General features: G+C 41.1%; 2 protein-coding genes across 3 annotated transcripts in view; one reads left to right on the forward strand and one right to left on the reverse strand.

The window, feature by feature from the left end:
- The window catches only part of NMNAT1 (nicotinamide nucleotide adenylyltransferase 1), a 26567-nt gene extending 23775 nt beyond the window's left edge, over nt 1-2792 (reverse strand). The window contains exons 1-2 of one of the 2 annotated variants that reach the window (XM_055083786.1): nt 2553-2792; nt 2006-2132 (exon numbers count right to left, since the gene is read on the reverse strand). The gene's annotated coding sequence lies outside the window, so the exon portion shown is untranslated. The remainder of the gene's footprint in view (nt 1-2005; nt 2133-2552) is intronic. The other variant, XM_024125758.3, reaches the window with a different exon arrangement.
- A 164-nt stretch (nt 2793-2956) lies between these two features.
- LZIC (leucine zipper and CTNNBIP1 domain containing) lies at nt 2957-11295 on the forward strand. Its single transcript, XM_055083787.1, has 8 exons — nt 2957-3224; nt 3536-3686; nt 6863-6971; nt 8038-8173; nt 8506-8604; nt 10264-10359; nt 10534-10615; nt 11119-11295. The coding sequence occupies exons 3-8, from the start codon at nt 6871-6873 to the stop codon at nt 11175-11177; spliced, it is 573 nt and encodes a 190-aa protein (XP_054939762.1). The 5' UTR covers nt 2957-3224; nt 3536-3686; nt 6863-6870; the 3' UTR covers nt 11178-11295.
- The last annotated feature ends 15372 nt before the right edge of the window (nt 11296-26667 follow it).

Here is a 26667-nt window from a genome sequence, read left to right on the forward strand (position 1 = left end):
GGCCATGGCTCACAGGCCCAGCCGCTCCGCGGCATGTGGGATCTTCCCGGACCGGGGCACAAACCCGTGTCTCCTGCATCGGCAGGCGGACTCTCAACCACTGCGCCACCAGGGAAGCCCCACACTACGGTTTTAAAGGTGCTGCTGAACTTGAGGTATACACAGGACATCTGAGTAGGGAGATCTAGTAGGCAGACAGAAAAAGAGAGAGACTAGAACCTGGCAGTAAAACCCAGAGACACTAAAGACTACCTTCAAGGAGATATCATGGTTAAAAAAAGGCTGTTTATTTGATTTGATTTTTTTTTGAAGAACAGAATTAGAATGTTGGTTGGTTGAGGGAAAAGCACAATTAGGAAGCCACAGAACCTACAAGAAAGCTAATAATTGATGGAGAAAGGTCCTTAAGGAGGCCACAAAGAAAGGATTTTAGGTACAAATTAAGAGCATAGCTTAAAAATAATGGGGAGAAATGAAAACATACGTCTACACAAAGAATTGTATGGTTTGGCTTTATACATAATAGCCAAAAGCTGGAAATAATGCAAATGTTAATCAAGAAATGAATGAATGAATGAAGTTTATACTCAAATAATGGAATACTACTGAGCAATAAAAAGGAAGAAACTGCTGATACAAATAACATGGATGAATTTCAGAGACATTATTTTGAGTGAAAGAAGCCAGATACAAAAATGAACATGCTATGTGATTCCAGTTATATGAAATTCTAGAGAAGAATTTAATCTATAATGACAGAAGACAGATCAGTGGTTGCCTGGGGTGGGGGAAACTGACAACAGAAGGGCAGAAAGCTTCAGGGTTCCCGCTACGGAATCCTTATTTTTTCTCCTGTGCTCTTCACTGAATGGCAATACATTCACCCATTCTCTTTGGATGGGCTTGTTTCTCATAAATAAATATCCACTTATGCTAATGTAACTATAATGATGGTGACAACTATAACAGTAACATTCATTGAGTTCTTCCTGTGTGCCAAGCAATATACTAAGCACTCATGTGATCCTTACAATACTACAATGAAGTCGGTACCATTATTACCTCTTTTTTTTCCCTCACACATGAGGAAACTTAAGCTGAAAGAGGTTGATTAACTTGCTCAAGATCTCACAGCTTGTGTAATAACCTTGACTCTTAAAAGTTCATGCTCTTAACCATTACACAAGATTTACAATGGTACGTTATCTACTGGTAGACATTAGAAAGAGGTCCACGCATTCAGAGCGCCTTTGGCTCCTGGTACTTCTTATTAGCCACTCAAGTTTCATCTGCCCCTGCATTTTCCCTACCTAGTTGGAGCAACTAGTCCTCTCTGGACTCCCATCCCAAGTTCAAGCTGAGGTGTCCTAAACCTTCCCAGCTGCCAAGTAGTATTTATCTGGTATTCCAGTTATGACTCCCAGTTCTGAGGTTATCTTCCCCAATGCTCTGCCCTGTGACTACCTACCTAATATTCATTCCTCTTTTCCCAACATCTTCTCTTCCCTCTCTATTCCCCCTCCAGGCTTGTATTCTATTTTTGTTTGAGAACTGGAACCCAAACCAATTTCTCTTGTCTATGCACTAGGAAACTTTTTCATTATCCATTAGCTCTAAACAGAACTCAAAGGTATGTAAGAATACTCTCAGCATAGAACCGCTGAATCAGATTGTCACCGAGAAACAAAACGCAAATACAACGCACGTATGGTTGAGGCCTTTCCTCCACCACTTCTAAGACTGTACACACTAAAACCAACATAAATGCCTAGATAGAACACCTTATTATCATCATCAAACTTAGGGGATGAACACAGTGAGAAAATGTTTATTCAGCAAGTTCTTCCAATGATGAAAGAAGTATATTTTCCAGTTTTGTTTTGTGTGGCACTGGCCCTAACTATTTGTCACTGAGAGTTCGATATTACACAAAAACGTTGACACTTCCACACATATTCACATGTCAAAAATTAGAGCTAATCATATTAACATGACAGCCACTTACTTTTACAAAGCAAATTCTGTGAATCTGAAGCGTTTTGCAAGGTAGGTTATTGGAACCATTCCAACTGGTGTCAACAGTCTTCTCTAAGTAGGACTTAGAACAGTGGTTTCACATGCAAACTGTAACTCTGAGAAACAATTTACGGTGACAAATTAATAAATTCTATGATTGGACAAATAATTCATTCTGGCGGAGTTCTACGGTAATCTTGGAAGTTTGTCCTGGGCGGCTGAAATATAATTAACTTTAAAGACAACACCTGAGAAACAATTTCGCCGTAAAACCTGATGTCGTCTTGTGGACTAATGACTTCAAGGAGATGGGCTGGGAACATCTGAAAATGGTTTCCACCTAATTTCTGAGTAACTTCTAGACTGTTGCCAACAGCTAGCAGTCTCCTTCTCAAGAGGAGTGAGTGTCCCGCTTCCAGGAACGTGGATCTAGTCTTTTATAGATTTGGAAATTAAGGATTTTAGAAAAAAGAGAATGCCCCGCCAAGCCCAAGAAGCCTCTAGAAAAGGACTTTTTTTTCCCAGGGTGAACTCACCTGTTCCAAAGGCAAATTTACCGAGGTTTTCGGTTCCACAGAGAGAAACAGAAACAATGAAGGTCAAGACTCCCTGTTCCAAACTTGAATGTGACCTAGCTTCAGGGACAGTTGTACCTTACCCCCAGAGACCCTAAGCAGTCCTGAGCTGACTCCACCAGAGACGGGTTTTTCAAGAGCTCAGGGAGGTCACTTAACCTCCTCCTCAGGGAGGACCGGCCCGAGCTCCCCGACAGACGCTCTGCAGCCCGGACGCTAATGAGGGTAACACCCGCGGCCGCGCCCTCATTGGCTCCAGAAGGCCGGAAGTGCGTGCGTCTGACGGAAGTGCTCCTCTTGTACGCGTCCGCCGAGCGGGGCCCCTCAGGTAGGCGGGGCCCCTGGCTCCGAACTCTGGGACCGAGTGGTGGGTGGAGGCGGAGAAGGGACCCCGAGGGCCTGAGGAGGTGGTTCGGCTTCTGGTCGGGAATAGCGGAAGAGTTTTGGGGGCAGCGGAATCCCGGCGACCTCTGGTGGCAGTCGGGCCTAGTCGAGCCGGCCGCCGCAGGACCCAAATGCGGGAGCTTCATGTTCCCCGGTGGGAGATGGGATTGGGGGCTGTGATCGGGGCTGCTCCCTGACCGCGTCCGTATGGTTGAGGTCCAGACGCTGCTCACTTCCAGCCGGGAAAATGTATGCACTCCTTTTCCGTGCTTTTGGATATGACAACTTCCTTCAAGGCAGATCCGGGTGCGGGGTTTTCCTGAGTAACACCCTCGGCCTCACTAGAAAAAACCTCAGAAAAGACTGCCAGAGGCACAGTCGAAAGAGAAAACGGGTTTCTCCCCCTCTTCCACATCCCCTCCCTCTCCTATGATGTCGTCCTAGAAAAAGAGGGTGTGTTTCAGTTGCAGGCTGCCCAAGTGGCAGTTATTGGGACTGCTTTAGGCATACGTTTATGTATAGTAAATAAAAGCACTTGTTAATGGTTTCCCTTTTCCCAGCCAGCTCCACCCCCAGGTGGTTTGAACTTTGAGCCTCTTTTAGTCCTGATGAACACTTGGAACTTTAAGACACTTGGAACTTCAAGAATTGGAGGTTTATGCAATTTGAGACCGGTCAGCGCTGAGCAGAGTTCAGAGGACTAAGAGACAGGTGAGCATGAATGAGTACCTTAATTCTCAAAAATTACAGTTTTTGAGAGTAATTTTGCAGTTTCGGTAAAAGGTGCACCACCTTTATTGAATACTAGGTGGTGCCCGCGAGTTAATCTTTCTGGGATAAATCTCAAATAATGTAGCATGAGGGTAAGGTTTTTAAAGCGTCTTCATCTTCCCTGAGATTCATTTAGAATAGCTTTACCTCCTTACAGTACGTTGTGCCTTTATACAGTTCATTCAGTTATCGAATATGTAGTCTGTATTAAGTGCTGAAGAGGCTAAGAAAGGAATCTGACCCACTTTCTGCTCTCAGTTTACAGTCTGGAGAGGAAGACAGACAAATAAACAACAAGCTATGATGAAATCACATGTAATTCAAGGCAGACATAGTGTTAAATGGAGACTAAGACGTAGAATGCAGTGGAAAAAGCAATCAATTCTCGTTATTCATTTACCAGTTATTTATTCAGTACCTTCTATCTGCCCAGCATTGTGCTAGACGCTGGTGTATAAAGGAAATGTAAAATCCCTACTCTCAAATAACTCACAATGTAGTGATTGGGAGGGAACCAAGGAAGGCATTCTGGAGAAGATGAAACTTGACCTTGAAGGATGGATGACTTGGCCTTGATAGGTAGAAGAAAATGCAGGCTCAAAGGAGAAGCTTGAGGACTTCCCTGGTGGCGCAGTGGTTAAGAATCCACCTGCCGATGTAGGAGACACAGGTTCGATCCCTGGTCCAGAAGATCCCACATGGCGTGGAGCAACCAAGCCTGTGCGCCACAACTACTGAGCCTGCGCGCCTAGAGCCCGTGCTCCGCAACAAGAGAAGCCACTGCAATGAGAAGCCCACGCACCGCAATGAAGAGTAGCCCCCGCTCGCCACAACTAGAGTATGCCCGTGCACAGCAAAGACCCAATGCAGCAAAAAAAAAATAAGTAAAATTTTTTTAAAAATTAAAAAAAAGAAAAAAAAAAAGAAAGCCTCAGGAACACAGTTCTAGCCAGTCTTTTTTTTTTTTTTTTTTTTTTAAAGAGAAGAAAAAAAAAAAAAAAGAGAAGGATGAGCTTCTACTCTGGTCCCTTTAATCTTGCTTCAGGTGGTTTCTTGGCTACTCCTCCCTTGATTAGCAGCTGTTCGGAATCCGCCCTTTGGAACTCAGGGAAGGTCATGGAGGCTGGAGTCTTGCCTGTAAGAAATGGTGGAGAGAGCCACCGCAATGAGAAGCCTGGGAACCCCAAAAAAGAGTAGCCCCTGCTCGCCGCAACTAGAGAAAGCCCGTGCGCAGCAACGAAGACCCAACACAGCCAAAAATAAATGAATAAATAAATTTATTTTTTAAAAAATTGTAATAACAAAAACCCTATTTCCAATATTAACAAAAAATACAAGATCTCTAAGAACATCCAGTGTTTAAAGCCTTTGTGAATAAAATAATACTTTTTTTTAAACTAGAGATCATAAAAGAAAGCTTTGATAAGTGGAGAGATATATTGCTTGATTGGAAGTTTCAAATTTCAAGGATACAGATTTTCTCCATATTAATTTTAATGTAACCTCTGTAAAAATTTCAATTGAGGGACTTCCCTGGTGGTACAGTGGTTAAGAATTCGCCTGCCAATGCAGAGGACACGGGTTCGAACCCTGATCCGGGAAGATATCACATGCTGCAGAGCTGCTAAGCCCGTGCACCACAGCTACTGAAGCCCGCGTGCCTAGAGCCCATGCTCCACAACAAGAGAAGCCACCGCAATGAGAAGCCCATGCATCGCAACGAAGAGTAGCCCCAGCTCACCGCAGCTAGAGAAAGCCCATGCACAACAACAAAGACCCAATGAAGCCAAAAAGAAATTAATTAATTAAATTTAAAAACATTTTTCAATTGAATTTTTTTGGGAATTTGTCAAACTGATTCTTAAATTCATCTAGAAGGGAAAATGTACAAGAATAGTCAAGAATTTGGGGGAAAAAGAACAATAATAGAACCAACTCCTTATCAGTCATCAGTATACACCAGCTTTAAAGCTATAATAATTAAAATAGTAAAGTAATGCCTTAAGACCAGAATATTATCAATGAAACAGACTTGAGTCTGTTTCTATTGAGTCTCAATTAAAGGTAGCATAAATAAATACTAGTAAACAGTGTTGGGGCAGTTGGCTATCCATTTGAAAGAAAATAAAAGTTATATCCCTACTTCACAGCATTAACAAAAAAGTAGTATATTTTTGGGAATTCCTTGGCAGTCCAGTGGTTAGGACTTGGCGCTCTCACTGCCGTGGGCCCGGGTTCAATCCCTGGTCAGGGAACTAAGATCCCACAAGCCCCACGGTGCAGCCAAAAACAAAAACAAAACAGTATATTTTAAAAAATCTTGAGATGGTCAGGGCCTGATTTCATGGGACACAAAACTAAGAAGACATAGAGGAGAACATAGGTTTGGCCATTAAAACTAATAATTTACCATAACAAAAAATGCCATAAATAAAATTTAAAGCCAGGAGACGAGATAATATTTGCAACATAATTGCAAAGACTTTATATCCATGTTATATAAATCAGTAAGAGAAAGATAATCCAGTAGAAAAATGGGCACATTTCCAAAGAAGAAATTCATATCAAAAGTTGTTCATGCCAAGTCATTAGGTAAATGCACATAAAGACCAATAAGATAATACTAGGAGTATTCTGAGTCCTGGAGTGTGCTTATTAAGAATGAAAAAGAATGTTAAAATGAATCTTGTAAAGCAGAGTCACGCCTGATCTGTTTCTTTATAACTCTGTATTTTCATCTATCAAATATGTTTAAAGTAAGATAGACTAATAGTTAAGACTTCTAATTAGTCAATTAAATTAAGAAGACTCCCAGGCATTTTTGTGGGGTGTTTCTACTATATGCGTTTCAATTTTTATATATAAATTGAGATTCTTTTTTTGCACAACTATCTTCCCCACACCTGTAGCTCAGAAAGAGTATAGCCAGTTTTTTTTTGGGCTGTGCCACGCAGCATGTGGGATCTTAGTTCCTAGACCAGGGATCGAACCAGCGCCCCCTGCAGGGTAAGCGCAGAGTCTTAACTACTGTACCGCCAGGGAAGTCCCCACCGCTTTTTTTTTTTTTTTTTTTTTTTGAGTATAGCCTACTTTAAATTGCTTTATTGTTCACTTAGAGAGTAAAATGGCTTCCAGAGGAAAGACAGAGACAAGCAAATTAAAGCAGAACTTAGAAGAACAGTTGGATAGACTAATGCAGCAATTACAGGACCTGGAGGAATGCAGGTAATAGTATAATTGTGTGCTGCTATGCTGTAAAATGGCTTTTTTTTCCTGCAGCTAGATTATAAGCTGCATGTGTGCAGGCCCATGTGTGATTTTGGTTTCCCCTGTAGTGTTCTTCACAGTGCTTTGTCTGCTGGAGAAATAAACTCAGTACTGGCTTTAGAGTTAAAAAGGCTGGGATATGAAAGTATTTAGATTAATTTCAAAGTGAGTATGAACTTGGGCTAAATATTTAACCACCTTAAGTTTCCATTTCCTTGAGTGTGAAATGGAAATAATAACACCCACCTTGTCTTCGGTATTTGCAGTAGCCCTGCCTGGTATCGAGCTGAGAAGGTACTGCTTGAACTTCTGGTGTGTTTTCAGCCTTAACTGCTCAAAGAACTAAGACTGCTCATTGCCTTTTTAACAACCTTGAAAGACTATTGTAAATATTGCAGATGAAGGGAACAACACAACGCTTGGCCCAAAGCAGGCACTCGATAAATGGGAGCTGTTTTGTAGTAAATGTTTAATAAATGGCTTGTTTGGAGTACTCCGGTGGCAAGTACTGCCTTGCTATTGTATTTCAAGGTGCATAAAATTTTACCTACCATTAATGATAATGATGGTAATAATAACAGCTATTTATTAAGTACCTATTATATGCCAGGTACTTTCCATATTTCATTTAATGCTCATAGCAACCCTATAAAGTAGGTACTATCATTATCTACAGCTTATACAATAGACAAAAAAACTGAGACTTGGCTAGTCAAATATCTTGCCCAAGGTTATACCATTGATTCAGAGACTGCTTAAAAGGAAGTTATTATGTGGTTTGTTTGTTAAGTATGTCTCATTTTGGTTTAAAAAAAAAAAAGTTTAATTGTCAGAATTGCAGGAAAACGCCCACACTAATGTCTGAACACATCCATCATTAGTATTTTGATATTTCCTTTCAGCCTTTTTCCCCCAGGATATTTTTTGTATATATATGTATCTGAAGTCTTAGTGTATAAATACTAAGATTGTTTTTTTCTTTTGGAACTCTATATTTTTCTGTATTATGTTCATTGTACTTCAGAGAGGAACTTGATACAGATGAATATGAGGAAACCAAAAAAGAAACTCTGGAGCAACTAAGTGAATTTAATGATTCACTAAAGAAAATTATGTCTGGAAATATGACTTTGGTTGATGAACTAAGTGGAATGCAACTGGTAAGCATAATTTACTTACATTGGTGACACAGTTTGGTTTTTGTTGTTGTTTTTTTCCAGTAAGTATATTTAAGATAGAAAATGTACCCTTTTTGGGGTTTAACTTCTAGAGGAATGTCTACTTATGGATAAAACAGCATTTGCTTCCAGATCTTCATCTAGTTATATATTTGACTCCAGTGACATGCATAGAAATAGCAAATGGATACTAAAGTTGTAACACTGTTTGATGAACAAAGAAGACCTGTTAAGAATTGAAGACCTATCGGTCAAATATTGTAATATCTGATTTGTTGGACTATTTTGGTTAGTTGACCTTCTTGTATTTCTAGGCTATCCAGGCAGCTATCAGCCAGGCCTTTAAAACCCCAGAGGTCATCAGATTGTTTGCAAAGAAACAACCAGGTCAGCTTCGGACAAGGTTAGCAGAGGTAAAGTTTCTTTAAATTGATCCAGTCCCTGTATGTATTTCTTTTCTCAGCCCAAGAATTTGCTCATTATGTTATTCTAAAGTTTAAAAATTGGTCATTTGAAAATGTACAACACCAAGAGTGAACCCTAGGGACTTCCCTGGCGGTCCAGTGGTTAATACTCTTCGCTCCCCGTGCAGGGGGTCCGGGTTCGATCCCTGGTCAGGGAACTAGATCCTGCGTACTGTAACTAAAAGAGCGCGCACGCCGCAACGAAGACCCGGCGGAGCCAAATAAATAAATAAATAAATTTTAAAAAATAAATTAATCAAATTAAATTTTTTAAAAAAGAGTGAACCCTAATGTAAAGTATGGACTTTGGGTGATTATGATGTGTCAGTGTAGGTTCATCAGTTGGAACAAATGTACCACTCTGGTGGGGACGTTTATAATGGGGATACTATGCATGAGTGAGGGCAAGGGCTGTATGAGGAATCTCTGTACCATTTGCTCAATTTACTGTGAACCTAAAACTGCTCTAAAAAATAGTCTTTCAAAAAACTGGTCAGTTGACTTTAGAGCCACAACCCACAACTAGGTTTCTGACAAAATTAGTCCTTTGAGCAGTTGTTGTTGATAACAAATGTAGAGGTTTAACCAGCATATGGCAGCTTAAATTGCTACTGACTGCTTCTGCTGCAACTCCACATTTAAAGTTTTACTATTTATTTCTGGAGCTCTGAATTGAAATCCCATCTAGCATTCATTAGCAGCCATACTTTATGCATGTGCTGCCTTTCCCATCTAAGAATTTCAAACATCTTTATAAACCTGACACTTGAGGAAGTCTGTTTATAGACTTGAATATAGTTAAGACATTAATAAGTTATTTGCAGCCATTGGTAATTTAATAGCATAGTGGTTAAGAGCATGGATTTGGATCAAACTTTTTGGATTTGTACCCCTGTTCTACTGTGGACGTATGTGATGTTGGGGGAGTTATTTTCTTCAACCTCTTTTTTTTTTTTTTCTTTTTTCTTTTTTCTTTCTTCGGCCGCACCACGCGGCATGTGGGATCTTAGTTCCCTGACCAGGGATCGAACCCATGTTCCCTGCATTGGAAGGCAGATTCTTTACTACTGGACCACCAGGGCAGTCCTTCTTCAACCTCTTTTTGTGCCTGTTTCCCCATTTGTAAAAAGGCAATAATGATAGTCCCTACCTCTTATGGTTGTTATGTGGTTTAAATGGAGTAAAATGTGTAAAGCACATAGAATAGCACCAAAGCATAGTGCATGCTATCAATGTTTTTGGTGGTAGAGGTGATATTTAACCAAAGTTCCAGGAGATCTGTTACCAGTTGTCTCATTCAGGCCTTTAGACCACACTTCAGTTTAATGAAATATAGTTCTTAGAGGATAGCTCCTGTTTAAAGAAGCTATCGACCTACTAATTCCTCAGTAGAGTTTATAACTAAGACAATGGTTATGATTAGTATCAAGATTTATTAGAACTGTGTAATAACATTTCTATCATGTTTGCCTTGAGTTGTTTCTATAGTTCTTTATACTATTAATTGGTAGAGGACCTTTTCTTAAAAAAGTACATCTGAAAAGCTTGATTTTATGCAAAGAATGCTTTTAACTTAAATACCATATGCTTTGCATTCATCTATTACAGATGGATAGAGATCTCATGGTAGGAAAGCTGGAAAGAGACCTGTATACTCAGCAGAAAGTGGAGATACTAACGGCTCTCAGGAAACTTGGAGAGAAGGTACTTGTATTTAATTTAATATATTAGGTATAAAGAAAGAGTGTGAAGTATTTGGTATAGAACTTCTTGATCTGTGATTTAGTTTGTGGTCCTAAGACATTCTTAACAGTGATTCCTAGAGCCACTTTGTTCACATTTGAACTCAGTCCTTTGGGCTTTGTTCTGTTTGTTTAGCTGACTGCAGATGATGAGGCCTTCTTGTCAGCAAACGCAGGTGCTGTACTCAGCCAGTTTGAGAAAGTCTCTACAGACCTTGGTGAGTACCCTCGTATTTCTGAAAGCTGGACATGAATTACCGCTCTAGATTGACAGATGGCACGGGTGAGATAAAATGATGGCCTTTTCTTGAGTTTAGAGGCGAAACCAGAATTGTTTTCTTTATAAACCTCTTTTTAATGGGTTTGTTTTCCAATACTATTTAATTAAAAATAATCAAATTAATATAGCCTAATGCTTTAAAAATATTTGTCAGCTAAATGTAAATATAAAAGTAAACTAAAATGTTACATGTTCTATCTCATACCTGAATTAAAGTAAGTGTTTGTGACCAGTAAATTGCCCTGTGTGGCTGAGTTGCTTGTGCGGGGAGGGAATTGCCGTGGCGGGCGGGGGCGGGGGGGGTCAGGGGTAATGTGCTGATGATGAAAGCTCACCTCATTTTCTGTTTCATCATCTACGTGGTAGGGTTTCCTCCCTTTACCTGGAACTGTAAATGCATTTGAAATGACATTTCTGTTTATTATGTGTGTTTCTCCTTAGGCTCTGGCGACAAAGTTCTTGCTTTGGCAAGTTTTGAGGTTGAAAAAACAAAGAAATGACATGGTGTGAAAACTTGGGACATGGATCGCATTCTTGTCGTACATGGCATTTTTCCTCCGGGGATTTTGAGTCATGGCAAAGAAGTCAAGAGATTCATGAAATGTATTAATAACCTAAGAAAAGGTGACAGAAAAACATACTGAAGGCTTTTGTTTATGCCCTTCATCATTGTGCTTCGTGTAGGGATACCCACTTCCGTGATCCTGGACTTGTCGGGATGGAGGGGCTCACTGGACCTGATTCATTACGGTTTGTCTGTTTAAGAGAAAAACAAAATAGTGTCTCTGCCTGTCTTTATTGAGCCTCCTTGTTTTTAAGTGCTGGTAGTAAATGAAAAGATGTGAACTGATGATTCTTTTCTGCTCATAATTTATCCCCACTTGTTGGAGTAAATAATGTAGCAACATCAACAGACCTCATATGTGTTCACAGAACTTTAGAGTTCTAAGTGATCTTAGAATCATTTTCATTTTACAAACAAGGAAAGTAAAGCTCAGAAAGAGCAAGTGACTTTCTTAAAGTCACATTAGAGACAGAGCTGGGGATAAGACTTGGGTGTCCTGTCAGTTTAGCGTCCATTGAGTTTTATTTCTTTATTTTGTGCTGCTTTTAAAAAATAATTCACAGATATCGGTGCAAGTCCGTGTTTATGAAAATTCAATGTCCGCAAAAAAGTTGTCACTGAGTGACCATTCCCCAGCCCCCGTAAGCTCTCAGTATGAATGGTGCCCATTGTGTCTCTGCGTTTTGAGCTTGGAACAATGGGAGCCCTGTTGAGAGTCTCCTGAAGTAACTTAACCTCCTGCGTTGTTTCACCAGGGAAGCAATTGGAAGTGGCAGCTCGAGGCCCTCCCTGTGTGTGACCTCTTTGCTGAAACCCAGAGGGTGGTGACTGTAAACTACTATTTACTCTTCAGTTTTGGGAGAAACAAAATAAGTTACGAGAAGAAGCCGGTTTCTCTCCTGAGTGTTTACGTCCTTCTGCACGCTCAGATATATAGATTTTTCCCATATGCATGTACGTCAGCTTATTTCCTAGGCTCTGGCCACTTTATATTCTTTCACATTTTTCTCAATATTCTTTTTCTTTAGACTTTATACAAATTAAAAACTTTTTTTTTTTTTCAGTACGCGGGCCTCTCACTGCTGTGGCCTCTCCCGCTGCGGAGCACAGGCTCCGGACGCGCAGGCTCAGCGGCCATGGCTCAGGGGCCCAGCCGCTCCGCGGCACGTGGGATCTTCCCAGCCCGGGGCACGAACCCGCGTCCCCCGCATCGGCAGGCGGACTCTCAACCACTGCGCCACCAGGGAAGCCCCTAAAAACATTTTTAAAGCTTCTTGTGTACTGTAAACTCTACTAGGTGCTCTGCCAACTGGACAAATTAGGGGACCTCAGCTACGTTAATGCCTTATTTGGAACTTTTAATGGGTAATTTTTTATATATTGGTTTATGATGGTCACAAATTCATTAAATTGTGACAAACTAAGAAAAAGCAAATTACCTGTTATTGATCTAGGGCTTTATGGTCAATCACCATTATTTCATTATTCTGTGTGTTTTTTTTAACCAAAGTGAAATTCACATGACCATTTAAAATTCATCATTTTAAAGTGTGCAGTTCAGTGGCATTCAGTACATTCACAGTGTTGTGCAATGACAACCATTATCTAGTTGCAAAACATTTTCATCCCCGCCAAAGGAGACCCCATACTTATTAAGCAGTCATTCCCTCCTCCTTCCAGTCCTCTAGCAACCACTAATCTACTCTCTGTCTCTATGGATTTACCTATTCAGGACATTTCATAGAAATGGAATCCTGTAGCATGTGACCTCTCGTGTCTGGCTTCTTTCACTCACCGTAATATTTTTTAGTTTAATCCACATTGTAGTGTGTATCAGTACTTCGTTTGTTTTAGTGGCTGAAAATATTCCCTTGCATGGATACCACTTTGTGTTTATCCCTTTATCTCTTGATGAACATTTGGGTTTTTTCCACTTTTGGGCTATTGTGAATAGTGCTGCTGTTATGAACGTTTGTGCCTAAGTATTTTTTTAAATACCCCTTTTCAATTCTTTTGGGTATATACCTAGGAACAGAATTGCTGTTTGGGTTTGGTTTTGTTTTGTTTTAATTCATAGCAAGAGTCCCTTCCACTAGTAGTAAGACAAGGAAAATTAGGAATATTTTATATTTGAAAGAGGCCTAAATGAATCTGGAGTCCTTAACTTTGGTTTCCCTTCAGCTTTCTGAAAGACTAACCTCAATGAAATATTTTGTCATTAATCACATTAATATATTCATTTTGTAAGTGATGACTAGTACTTAATTTAAAATTAACCTTCGTTTCAAAGTGACCAAGTTTGCAGTGCCTAGCAAGACACTGTCAGTCATGGCCGTGTGACCTTTGGTAGGTGACAATATATATATATATATATTTTTTGGTGACAATATTTTTGAGCCTCATTTTCCTCATCTGTTCAGTGGGGATCATAGGAGCTAACTACTACATAGGATTACCGTGCATTCTCCTCTCTTTCTTAATGTAGAAAGCTTTACATTGGGGTTAATCCACCATTTAATAGTTTTTTCAAGGGCCATATGATATATTTTTCACAAATTTGATAATTTAGAAAAATAATTTGAAAAGTCTATATAACTATAGTTATTAAATGACTTGTAAACTATGTTTATGTTCATATTTTGCTATATTTAATCTTCTAGTTTTTTAGACCTCTTGGGAGGTCTCAAACTGCAATAACTAATGCTAAGGCAGTTTTTGACATCCTTGGGTCAAGCTAATATTTTAATGGAAAGAATTCCTGCATTTTTCAAAGAACTGGGGTTGCCGCAGAAATAAATTCCAATGATCAAGTGTCCAACCTGGCTGTTTAATGAAATCTAATAATTTAAAATAATTTCTCTTTCAGTGTTTGCTTTGTTTTTATCCTGTGAGTGTTAAGTTAGTAGAGGAAGAAATCAAGCAATAGAATGAGTTGTTCTCAGGAACGAGTTGGAGTTGGGACAGATGGGTTGTTAACTTTGGTCCATAGGCCTTTTATTGAAGACACTCTGCCAAAGAATGGTCATCTTAGGCAAAATAAAAGACTGTGCAAATCCACCATTGGAATAGTATCTTATTACAGTGACGGGTGGATAGTTTGAAATTACTACAGAAAAACTAAACCCAGACCATTTTGCCTAGAGCTTTTCAATCACTTTCCTGTCCACTTTTTTTTTTCTTGTCTTTTCATTACTCAGACCAAAGAACACTCTTCTTTGCCTCTCAAATTGTTTGTCAGCATTAATATGTAAATTAAAACTGTCAGCATTCCCACAGACCCCCGTGAACAAGCTGTAATTGCTTCCAGTCTGTGTGGCCCTGGAATTGAAAAGATTTAGAAACTGGGGAAACTAGTACTTAATATTTTCATTAAGTTGCAAAAAGCAGGTTAGAAATATGGCTCTACTAGATATCACCCTAGAATATGGCCTTTTGACATCCTCACTCATTTTCTTTTTGAAAGCCCCTCTCCCTGCTCACACTAATAGCAAGGTGGAAAGACTGTAATGCTGGAAGGGCCTCAAACACAAGGGGTTAGTGACATTCTTAAGAGCTTACAATGCAAAGTCCATGCTGTTCCAGGCAGAGGACCAGGAAAGTTGAGCGGTTTGAGGCTGTCAGTTGGTAGCTTCCTAACGCTTGGTTGTTTTCCTCTGAGAGCATCACATTCCTTACAGCCTCAGACAATGGACTACAATTAAAAATAAACAAGTAAATATTTTCTCTAAAGGAGGTCAAGGAGAACCACCAATTTTCTTTTGAGTTAAGAAAGAGGAAGACAGGGACTTCCCTGTTGGCGCAGTGGTGAAGAATCCCCCTGCCAATGCAGGGGACACGGGTTCCAGCCCTGGTCCGGGAAGATCCCACAGGCGGAGCAACTAAGCCCACGCGCCACAACTACTGAGCCTGCGCTCTAGAGCCCGCGAGCCACAACTACTGAGCCCGCGTGCCACAACTACTGAAGCCCGTGCGCTTAGAGCCTGTGCTCCGCAACAAGAGAAGCCACTGCAATGGGAAGCCCGCACATCACAAAGAAGAGTAGTCCCTGCTTGCTGCAACTAGAGAAAGCCTGTGCGCAGCAACGGAGACCCAACGCAGCCAAAAATTAATTAAAAAACAAAAAGAGGAAGATAATGCTAGTAAGAGTCCTTTCTAAGATTATGCATCAGTCACAGGTCCTCTGCCCTCAGCTTCTGGCAACTGTGACTGAACTTCTGAAGCCTCCCCACAAGAACCTCTGATTTTGTGTTTCAGTCATAATTTCAATACATGGTTTAAGAGTTTAAGTTATTGTAATTGTGTCTGTTCACTCTAAAATGTCTTAGTAGTTCAAGTACTATTTTTTTGTTGCTGCTAAATTGTCATATATACATGGAGCTTTTCTTTCTTATAAGAAGAGTTCAGTGATTTTTTTGGCTTGTATGAAAACCTGATTCTTTTAGGCCTGGCCTTATTCCTGCAATACTCGTAAACCAGGCCAAGTTGAAAACTGAGGCAGTGACCCTCGATGATAATAAAAAAAATAGGTAATCTAGGTAAAAGTAAATATTTGGCCTGGATTAGGTTGTAAGTGATTGTCTTAATCCTATGGTTGACCATGTTCTTAGAAAATGTGGTGTTTTTTCATCTTTAAAAAAAAATTTTTTTTTCAGCCACGCCACTTAGTATGCAGGATCTTAGTTCCCTGTCCAGGGATCAAACCCGTGCCCCGCTGCAGTGGAAGTGCCGAGTCATAACCACTGGACCACCATGGAAGTCCTTTAAAAAAATTTTTTTTTTTAACTTTGTTAGCACCTCGATTTTTACATCAAGTTTATTCTGGGTCTTGGTAAATTATACCTCAGATTTGGTTTTTAAAGCTCTGAGCTTGTAAATCAACTATACTTCAATAAAAATAAATAAAATTTTTTTAAAAAGATAGCAGCCTGTAGGAGGCAATAAATCTGGCACCCTATATCAATGCTTGGAAGAGAGTCACCCACCAATCAGGAAAGTCCACTTTAAGCTCATAGAAGCAAGAAATAAACTTCCATTGCGTTTGAACCACCAAAACAAACAAGACCTCTGAGCTTATACTCATTTATTTAAATATTTTGTTTCATATTTACTCAGGAGAGGAGCATTTGTAATTTTCGAGCAAACAGGCAAAATCTCAGCCCCTTAGCCTCAGCCTCGTGGCATTTCTTTTCATCCTGTCTTCCAGAACTATGAGTGGTTAAATAAACCACTTTCTCTGCAAGAAAATACCATGAGCAAGAGTCCAAATAAAAGAGTACGTGAGACATACCTAAATCTACTTTCCGTTCTCAGGAAGGAAAACGTGAACTCTGTCTTTAACTTGTGGGCCTGGAGCAGAAATGAGGGGTGTGAGTGCGTGCCTCTCTCCCGGGAGCCTGCCTGCTCCCACAGTACTCTTACGACCTCCCACGGTGCTGCCCCTGCCAGAGATGGAGGTTAATTGCGCCAGGTTAATTTTGTTACAGTGAAGGCACTGGGCAAATTGTGTACACTAGACCCTTTTATTTTGGAAAACTCAACGTGTACTTTCCCTGGTGGGGATTAGGTCTTGAAAGTGAAGAGAACGGGTTTTAGAAAAATCTTAACAATTACTGTGTGGAAGCAAGGAGAGCTTCTATCTGCTGCCTCTTCTGCTTGTGATGTCATTTATTCTTTCATCAGGCACTTACTGAGTGCTGAGATACGCCAGACACATTACTTGGCTCTTTTCGGTTAAATTTTCTAAAATGGATATTGAATAGGGTCCTTTTATTAAAAAAATAAGACTCTTAAGTGTTTATATGGTTAATAGAAGTTTAGATATCCGGCTGCATCACCAAGAGGTTTATTTCACAGTGATAAAATTGTGTTTTAAATAGACCTACCCCTCCCTCCAAATCTGTCACTCCATCATAGTTAGCTGGATCCTTAGAAACATTATTTCAGATGTGTATTCACATAAGGAAGATTACACTTGGAAATAATTCTGATCTGTACAATTTGGTCTAAATGATCTCTTTCATCTATAATTTTTTACCTCATTTAAAAATCAGTCTTGTAGGAAATTCCCTGGCGGTCCAGTGGTTAGGACTTGGCGCTTTCACTGCTGTGGGCCTGGGTTCAGTCTCTGGTCAGGGAACTAAGATCATTCAAGCCATGCAAAGTGGCAAAAAAATAAAAAATAAAGTAAAATCAATATTGTAAAATGCGTATCTCACTAAAATACACTTGACCCTTGAACAACACGGGGGTTGGGGGTGCCCACCCTCTGCGCAGTTGAAAATCCATGTACAATTTGACAGCCCTCGGTATCTGCAGTTCCACATCAGTGGATTCAAACAACCACAGGTGGTGTCGTACTGTGGTATGTATTTAGTGAAAGAAATCTGGGTATAAATTGACCCACACATGCAAACCCATGTTGTTCAAGCGTCATCTGTATTTATATTATTAAGTCCTTTTGGAAAATATTAAATGGAAAGAAAGTGGGAATACTCCTGTAGAGGAGGAAAGATATCTTTCCTCTTTTTGTGTTCTTAACTGGGACCCCTATAACAGAGGCAGATTAACAAGAGAAAAGCATACACATTTATTTACTGTGTTATGTGACATGGGAACCTTCATAAGGAAATGAAGACCCAGAGAAACTGTTAAATCTGAGTGCTTGTATGCTAGATTTGATGAAGGGTGGAAAGTTGTGGGAAAATGAGATAGAACAAAGGTGAGCTAAGTGTAAGAAACTGAAGGAAACTTAGCCAGATCTGTTTGTTCCCATTCCTCTCTGTCTCTTCTTCGAAGGTAAGGATGTTCCTTCCTTCCAGGTATTGGGGAGGGCACCTCTCACATGAGGGTTTTGTGACCTGCTTCAAGGGAAGGTCGAATGTCCTTACTACTCATGCCATTTCTCAAGTTCCATCAGCTTAAAATAGTCAGTATGCCAAGGTGCCATATCGTGGGGTGGTGTGTCTCCTGAACCCTGTCACTACATTTCTAATACTAATTGTGCCACTCTTTTATACTTAATTTTGGTCTCATTTTGTCAAGTCACCTTCCAGATATTCATGTAGATATTTTGTGAAAAATAGTTATTAAATGCTTAAATGGCTTTGAAACTACAGTGTAAGGAACTGTATGAAATTAAATAATGCCACTTTCATTAAAATATTTAAAATCTTAAAATATACATTTTAAGAATACTAAATAAAATGGAGGCGTTGTGTTTGGTTTGACAAAGGGAGGCTTGTGTTCATATCTAGATATTTGAAATAACAGGAAATTAAGATCATATATTAACTAGGAGTACCTAATGTGGGGAAAAGCCTACAATTCTGCTTCTCCTGTCTTCGTTTCCTGGATGTGAGGTTAATTTACTTTTAAATTTCCTTTAATGACATAGCTTGTGCTAAAGAGATCTTATAATAACCCAAGACATCCTAGTGAAAGGATGTTATTGGGTTTGTGGGAATTTGTGTGTTAATATTATAGTCTGTCTCAGCAGGGTGTCATTAGCAGCAGAAATGGAAGGCAAATTAAAACTAGCCCCTTTATCTTTTCCAGACACTGCAGCCTCTTTAGCATGCTGTTTCTGTATGTCTTCTCTGGAAAGAAATTAAATGGAAATTGCCTGTTCAAAGTTGTTTTAAAGTCACAGGTGTCACCTGTATGCTTGTTTAAGGACTCCCTGCCTCCTCTTCTCTGTGAGCATGTCTTCTGCTTTCCTGAGAAAGCGTTTCAACTTATTAGTAAAATAAGTGTCCCTTTCTGTTCTGTCTGTACTTAGCCACCAATTAGTAAGATGAGCAGACATGCTCCCATGCTGAGCACCGGGCTGGAGGCGTGGAAGAGGCTGACACTACTTCATGATGTGAGCTATATGAGCGCCTTTTTATCTCCCAGGAGAGGTTCTCAATAGGTTTGGTCTGCCCCCTGGAGCCTGTAGCTATTTTAGTCTAACTACTCATTAAAGTCAATCTAAGATATTGCTAAAGCCTTTGGATTCTTCAAGTGCATTGCCTCCGCGCGAACGAATTCAGCTAAAAATAGTTCACTTTCACTCCCCAGGGCTGCTTCCAAGTTACACGAACTCTCCCCTCAGCCTCACACCCCACCAAAAATATTGATGTCCACAGCAAGACTAGCTTCTTATTGAAGACCCGGGACTATGGCTGTGAATGCATTCCTAACTGCTAAGCCCAAGAATGTGAGATAAATCAGGACTTTGGGGGGAAAACAGATTTGTTTTCCTCCCAAATAATAACTTTTTTAAAAAAGAAAAGAAAAATAAATGCAAAAAACCCCCACCCCCCCAAAACAATAAATTAAATCTAAAAATTGATGAGAGTACATAGCACTGTGCCAGGCTCATCCATCATAAACTGAATGCCTACTGTGCCATTCTAAGCTGATAATTCTAAGCTGATAATATTATACAGTTTTATATTCTATCGGTAAAGGCTTTGGGAAAATTAAAGCAATCGTTCGGGGGCTAAAGCAAGGTGGATTAGGGCGAAGAAAGCAACAGACTACCATGTATTTATTCTCCATCAAGAATGGAAAATGCCTTGATGATAGCTGCTTTGATATATTGGAGTATTATTTATTCAGACCTTCCTCCCTTGAGGTGGAATATACTTCCTTATCCCGCTGTTCTGGGCCTGGCAATTAGACTGAATTTGACAAATGGGACGTTTATGGATATGATTCCTGGAGGGTCTTCAGTGCGCTTCCACAGTGTGTCTTGGTGCTTGTGCTCTTCTGCCATTCATCATAAGAGGGATGTGCCCTTTGTGGCCTCTGGTTCAAGGAGAATGAGGACACATGGAACAGACTTAATCCCAATCTACAGCTGAACCCTGTTGATCCCGGCTTAACCCAACAGAGTCACAGACAACCCACAGCCTGAAGTATACCCACACCAGGCAGTTTGCAGACCCCTGAACAAAAACCACAAATGCTTGTTAAGCCACTGAGGTTCGAGGTGGTTTTTTTATGCAGCAATCACTTGATAATACGCCGTTCTTATCCCACTTTAGTCCATTCTCCTTGCAAAAGCCATAGTCATCTATTGAAATACAAATCCAATGATGTCATATCCTTGTTTAAACCTTTTGGTGGTTCTCTTTACTTTTGGGGATAAATACTGAATGTTTAGCATGACCTATGAAGTCCTGTATGATAGGGGCCTGACCTCTTTCCCCATCACTCTGCACTCTAGCCACCCAGCCTTCTCTCTCAGTAGTTTGATCTCACCATCCTCTCTTTCTTCCTCGTGGCCTTTTTATGGGCTGGTCCCACTGTGTGCTATCCTCTTCTCCCCACCCTTTGCTTAGTTAACTCCTACTTATACCTCAAGTGTGAGCTTAAATATTATTTTCCTAGGGAAACTCTCCCTGACCCTAATGCAAGGTTAGGTTCCCAATTATATGGTCTCAGAGCCCATTGTGTTTCAGCTTTTAGCACTTAACTATAATTGCAATGAATTATTCAGGTGTATAATTCATTGGTGTATGTTTTATCCATCATGAGGGCAAGGACAGTATGTGTCTGATTTGCTGCTTTATCCCCTGCCTAGCACAGTGACGTGCGATTGGCTAAAGAGACTATGCTTGAACAAAAGCCAGGGGATACATAATAGTTCACGTGTGAAACGTTGATGAAGTTCTGAATCAGTTCAAATGAAAGGTCCTGTAAGAACTTAGAGGAAGGTAGTGTGAATATTGGAACAAGGTCAGAAAAAGACACCTGCAAAGAAAACACAGTCTCTTGTTAGTCACAGAGCCGGGTTAGTTACAGTAATAATGAGCGTTAGATCTCTAAATGTTATTGAATTAGAGATGAAAACTCCGATTGTAAGAGGAAATGTCATTAGCTGCCCGGGGATTGACAATTTGGAAAGGTTGCACTGTAGAACTACCAATTAGTTTCAAACAAGTGGAGATCGTCCAAGAATTTAAAAATAAGATCAAACTGTGCCTTTTTTGAGCTCTTAACTTTTAAAAATAGTGTCACAGCTTATGTAACAGGAAGAAACCGTTCTAGGTATCCTGATATATACAAAGAAAAAGTAAAACCTACCAGGAATGACACGACGTTTGTAATTTGAAGTGAAAATCTCACGAAGGTTTTAGTACAAAGCACAAAGAAAAGAAAATCAAGGTGGATGGAGCTTCAAGCGTTAGACTTCCAGTGCCCTCAGTGTGTATGAGCAAGAAAGATGCATCTCGATGGGAGACTTGGGACTCACAACCTCAGGGTTCACTGGAGCCTACGAAGACCTGGCTGAGCCTCCTCCCGTCACTCCCTGGCCTGCACATGCCATCACAGAGGGCAGTCTGTGGGAGCCATTTCATTTTCATATTCCAGTTTTTCAGCAATGTATACAAATATAGCCCAAGTTGCCTTTTTTTTTTTTTTTAAGGGAAAAAAGTGGTAGAGGGATTTTAAAAAATTCTTTAGCTGTTAAGTATCTGGGTCTATTTCCCTTGTCTCTATAGCTTGTGCGAATTAAAATGATTTCAACAGAGGATTCTAGAGTGCAGCTTCTTTTTTCCTTTTGCCGCCTGTGTTGGCTCTCATGTTCTTTGCTTAAATAATTAATAATCATTAGTATCTGTTATGCAGCGTGTGGGAGAAGAGTGGATAATCTGGGATCCCAGGACATTTGCACTATGCCTGTCCCCTTTGCATAAGCTTTCATGTGAGCCTCTTCATTAGCTGGCACCAGGGTGTAGATTTGCTGCCCTCAGCCTTTAGTGTTTATTAACTCTAAAAAAAGAGTCCCATCTGATTCACAACCAGCTGGGGGCAAGTACTGCTGATGGGAAGTCATTTCCTAGAAGAACAGTAATGAAGAAAGTGAGGGGAGCGGTGTGTGCAGAAAACAAAGCCGCAAAGTTCATTTAGATTGAGCAACCTCTGCTGGACCAAAATGCAAAATCTAAGTGCCTGTCACATTACTGCAAAGCCCGACCTCAGTCTTACAAATAGCAAATAGCTCAACATAAATGTGGAACAGGAGGGTTTATACTCTCAGGAAGGTTTGAAAATTTCTACTCTTAGAACAGTGAAGGGTAGGAGCAAAGCTACAAATATTTAATAACAGGCCCCACTACTTGTCAGCAACAGGAAGCTGGTGGGCAGTCTGTCCAGTAGGGTGAGGAAGGAGTTGCTTGTCAGGAATGGTCTTTTCAGTCTCACCTAAATACACTGGTAACATTTCAGTATCTACAGATACGAAATGCATTGGTTTGTGCAGGGGGGAAAGATAGCTGTTCTGTCATTTATTCCCAGAGAGTAGAGGCTCTTTGCTTTTAGGGATGGTAATTTTTTATGCTTAATTAGACAATAACCAGCTGGAAAAAAAAAGGTGATAAACAGACTACTGTGCTTAAAGACTAATAGGCTGAATATTTGGATTCAAATTGAGGCCTTATGTTGGTTTGTCTTTACTAGGTGAACATTTGAGGCTCACAAAGTACACTTATTAGGCATGTTGGTCGGGCTTCCCTGGTGGCGCAGTGGTTAAGAATCCGCCTGCCAAGGCAGGGGACATGGGGTTCGAGCCCTGGTCTGGGAAGATCCCACATGCTGCGGAACAACTAAACCCGTGCGCCACAACTACTGAGCCAGCGCTCTAGAGCCTGCGAGCCACAACTCCTGAAGCCCACGCACCTAGAGCCTGTGCTCCGCAATGAGACAAGCCACTGCAATGAGAAGCCCGTGCACCGCAATGAAGAGTAGCCACCGCTCGCTGCAACTAGAGAAAGCCTGCACGCAGCAATGAAGACCCAAAGCAGCCAAAAATAAATTAGAAAGGGCTTCCCTGGTGGCGCAGTGGTTGAGAGGCCGCCTGCCGATGCAGGGGACACGGCTTCGTGCCCCGGTCCGGGAGGATCCCACATGCCGCGGAGCGGCTGGGCCCGTGAGCCATGGCCGCTGAGCCTGCGCGTCCGGAGCCTGTGCTCCGCGACGGGAGAGGCCACAACAGTGAGAGGCCCGTGTACCAAAAAATAAATAAATTAAATAAATTTAAAAAAAAAAAAAAAAGATGTGTTGGTCTGTCAAAACACCCAGCCAAAGAAATGAATAATTATTTCTTTATATTGTTCCCGAGCACAGTACAAACAAGGTTCCGTGATGTAGGGAGCATGTACGTATCAGATGCTGCAGAAACCAACACTCTAGGGACAGGTTGGCGGCGAGCCAGATGTTCAAAGCTGCACATACCCCACTCAGGACACAAAATATGTATATCCACTGCTCTACAAAATGCTTTCATCATTGTGTTTAATAATTCCTTATTATCTCCAAAGTAAACTTAAATGACAAGTCGCTTGCCAAAGTGAAAGAGGAGAATGGCACAAGACCGCGGCATGCTTTGTCTGCTGCGCGCTTAGCCTCTGCGTCACTGTCTATCCTCAGAGAAGTTAGAGTTGTATCACATGTAAACAGGATGACAAACATAGGGACCGATGCAAAAGGCAATTTTTCGAACTTTCTATGTGATTGGAAGTTATTAGCGTTTAAAATTTGGTTTTCAAAACACAAAAAGAATTGGTTCTTATTTTTTCTTTACTAAAAAAAAAAATCTCAGGGCTTCCCTGGTGGCGCAGTGGTTGAGAGTCCGCCTGCCGATGCAGGGGACGCGCGTTCGTGCCCCGGTCCGGGAAGATCCTACATGCCGCCGCGGAGCGGCTGGGCCCGTGAGCCATGGCCGCTGGGCCTGCGCGTCCGGAGCCTTGCTCCGCAAGGGGAGAGGCCACAGCAGTGGGAGGCCCGCGTACCGCAAAAAAAAAAAAAAAAAAAAAAAAATCTCTTCTTTATTCAGTACAAAGTCTTTTCCTTTCTCTCCCATTCTCACCTTGTACCTGCTCAACTTGTAGGCAGGAGGCCCTCTTATAGGGTAAAATTTGAGGACCACTGTTGCCATAACTACTTCAAAATAGCTTTCCTTCCCTGCAGCCTGCTGTGCCTCCACTGTTGTTTCATACTTGGCCTGAATATTTTACTGTTAGAGTTATCCCTTTGGTACAGAGGATAGAGATTTTTTTTCCCCCAGAAAGCAACTATTTAAAGATACATATATGTCTGGGAGCACAGAGAGGCCCTCCCCAAAGCCGAAAGGGTAAAATATAGAATCATACATTTATTGAGTGAAGAGTGAAAAGAGGGTTGGTAGCATTGGAGTTGCGGGTGGGGATGGGGAAATAGGAGTGGCTATCAATGGGAGGGAAAGTCCTGGGTTCGGTCTTTACACATTTATTTATTCATGCAGTATTTGTTGAGCATCTACACATGGCAGCTACTATGCTAGGTGGGAGTGGTTCACAGTGACCTCCTTGCCCTTCTGGAATTTATGGCCATGTTGGGACTGGGGCTGGCCTAGCATAGGTCAAGAAAAGTCTCCTTGAGTTTGGGATTAGCAGATACAAACTACTATATATAAAATAGATACACAACAAGGTCCCACTGTATAGCACAGGGAACTATATTCAATATGCTGTAATAAACCATAAAAGAAAAGAATATGAAAAAGAATATGTACCTATATGTTAAACTGAATCATTGTGCTGTACACCAGAAACTAACACAACGTTGTAAATCAACTACACTTCAGTAAAAGGAAATGGTACTCATATGTACCAAAGCACAAAGAAGTATCCTGTGATCAAGGAGTAGGGAGAGGGCCTGTGTGTGGTGGAAGCTCAGTTGGCAAAGGAAGTTCAAGGTCAGGCTGGAGCCGGATCATGCAAGGCCTTGTAGCCATGCTAAAGATTTTGAACTTCATCAGGAAAACAAAGAGGAGTCGTTGAATAGAAGACGTGTGACAAGATCAGTACATTTTAAGAAGATCCCTCTAGCTGCTGTGTGGGCAATGGATTGACAGTGGTAGGGAAAGCCTGAATGAGAGCACACTTGGAGGTTAGTGCTGAAGTCATGGTGAGGGCTGATGATGGGTTAAACTGGAGCAGAATAGTGGAGAGGGTGGGAAGTGGGGAGATTCAAGGTATGGTCTGAGGGTGGAAACAACATGGACTGAACGTGAGGGATAAAGGAGAGCACCATGGTGTCAAGGATACTCTTTTAAGTTTCTGGTATAAGCAACTTGGTGGAGTGGTGCCAGCTATTGACAGAGGAAAGGCAGATTTGGGGACCTATTAAGTGTGAGATGGTTTGTGCAGAATTGGTGCAAGGTCTACTGAAACCATGGAACACACCATGATAGTTTCTCTCCCTTTCACTTTCCCTCCCTCCAAATCTTGGTCTCTGTGTCTGTCCAGTAACATTGCCTCATTCCTTCAGAATTTTCCATGGGATGGGTGGAGGATGATGCTAACATTTTTAAGGTCACATCCTTACAGCTCTTGATCCAACAGGAAAGAAAGAGCTTCCCTTCATTTCCAATTCAGAAAGTTTCAGAGAAGGACTCCAATTGGCTCAGCTCAGGTCACATCCTCTTCTTAGCCAATGGTCAAGAGAACACAGCACTTAAATTGATCAAGCTTGGGTTCATGTCTCCCGCGTTTGTTTCTTTTGTGGAGGGGAAAGGGTAGAACACTATAATTGGTAACCTCATCAGCACCTCTGGTGGGTAGAGGGTGGGGAGGAGCAGTTCCCCAAAGGGCAGAGACAGTGCTGGGCTGTCAGAACTAACAGATGTTTCCTGCCTCCTAAGCCTTCAGTGTTTCATTCTGTGTTAATCCTGCAGTAATACTGCTATCTAGAAATGCAGAATTTTCCAACTCTGAGCTGATGGGGTAGTCAAGGGCCTGGCTATGTTGATGAACTTATTGTAATTTTGAACTATAAAAACAATATATTTATGAAAATTTTGAAAAAAGGAAAAGCATCCACTATTTCACACTGACACCTTTTCATTTTATGCATTCCTTTCCCACATTTGTCCTTAAGCATATACCTTTCTTTTTTCCCTCCTCGCACGCGGGAATCTCAGTTCCCTGGTCTCAGTTCCCCAACCAGGGATCAAACCCGTGCCCCCTGCAGTGGAAGCGCGGAGTCTTAACCGCTGGACCACCAGGGAAGTCCCTTAATTCATGTGTTTATTATTTTTAAAAATATTTATTTAGTTATTTATTTTGGTTGCGCTGGGTCTTAGTTGTGCCAGGCGGGCACCTTAGTTGCGGCTTGCCGGCTCCCTAGCTGTGGCATGTGAACTCTTAGTTGCGGCATGCACGTGGGATCTAGCTCCCCGACCAGGGATGGAACCTCTGGCCCCCTGCACTGGCAGCTCGGCGTCCCAACCACTCTGCCACCAGGGAAGTCCCAATTCATTTGTTTAAACATCAATATTTACATGAAAATCACTTGAATATGTAAGTTTGTTGTATTGGTATGCGCTGGGAAACTTGAGGGACAAGCTAGTAACTGTATTGCGAAATATTGCTTGAGCTCTTGTTATGGGCGTGGTA

Source organism: Physeter macrocephalus, chromosome 3 (genome assembly GCF_002837175.3).
Source record: "Physeter macrocephalus isolate SW-GA chromosome 3, ASM283717v5, whole genome shotgun sequence".
NCBI classification, from domain to species: domain Eukaryota; kingdom Metazoa; phylum Chordata; class Mammalia; order Artiodactyla; family Physeteridae; genus Physeter; species Physeter macrocephalus.

Excerpts from the sequence above, each read along its gene's own strand:
- LZIC (XM_055083787.1), top strand. The coding sequence starts at position 6,871 with ATGGCTTCCAGAGGAAAGACAGAGACAAGCAAATTAAAGCAGAACTTA. Across the intron at positions 8,605-10,263 it reads TTCGGACAAGGTTAGCAGAG|ATGGATAGAGATCTCATGGT; the intron begins GTAAAGTTTCTT and ends CATCTATTACAG. Across the intron at positions 10,360-10,533 it reads TCAGGAAACTTGGAGAGAAG|CTGACTGCAGATGATGAGGC; the intron begins GTACTTGTATTT and ends CTGTTTGTTTAG.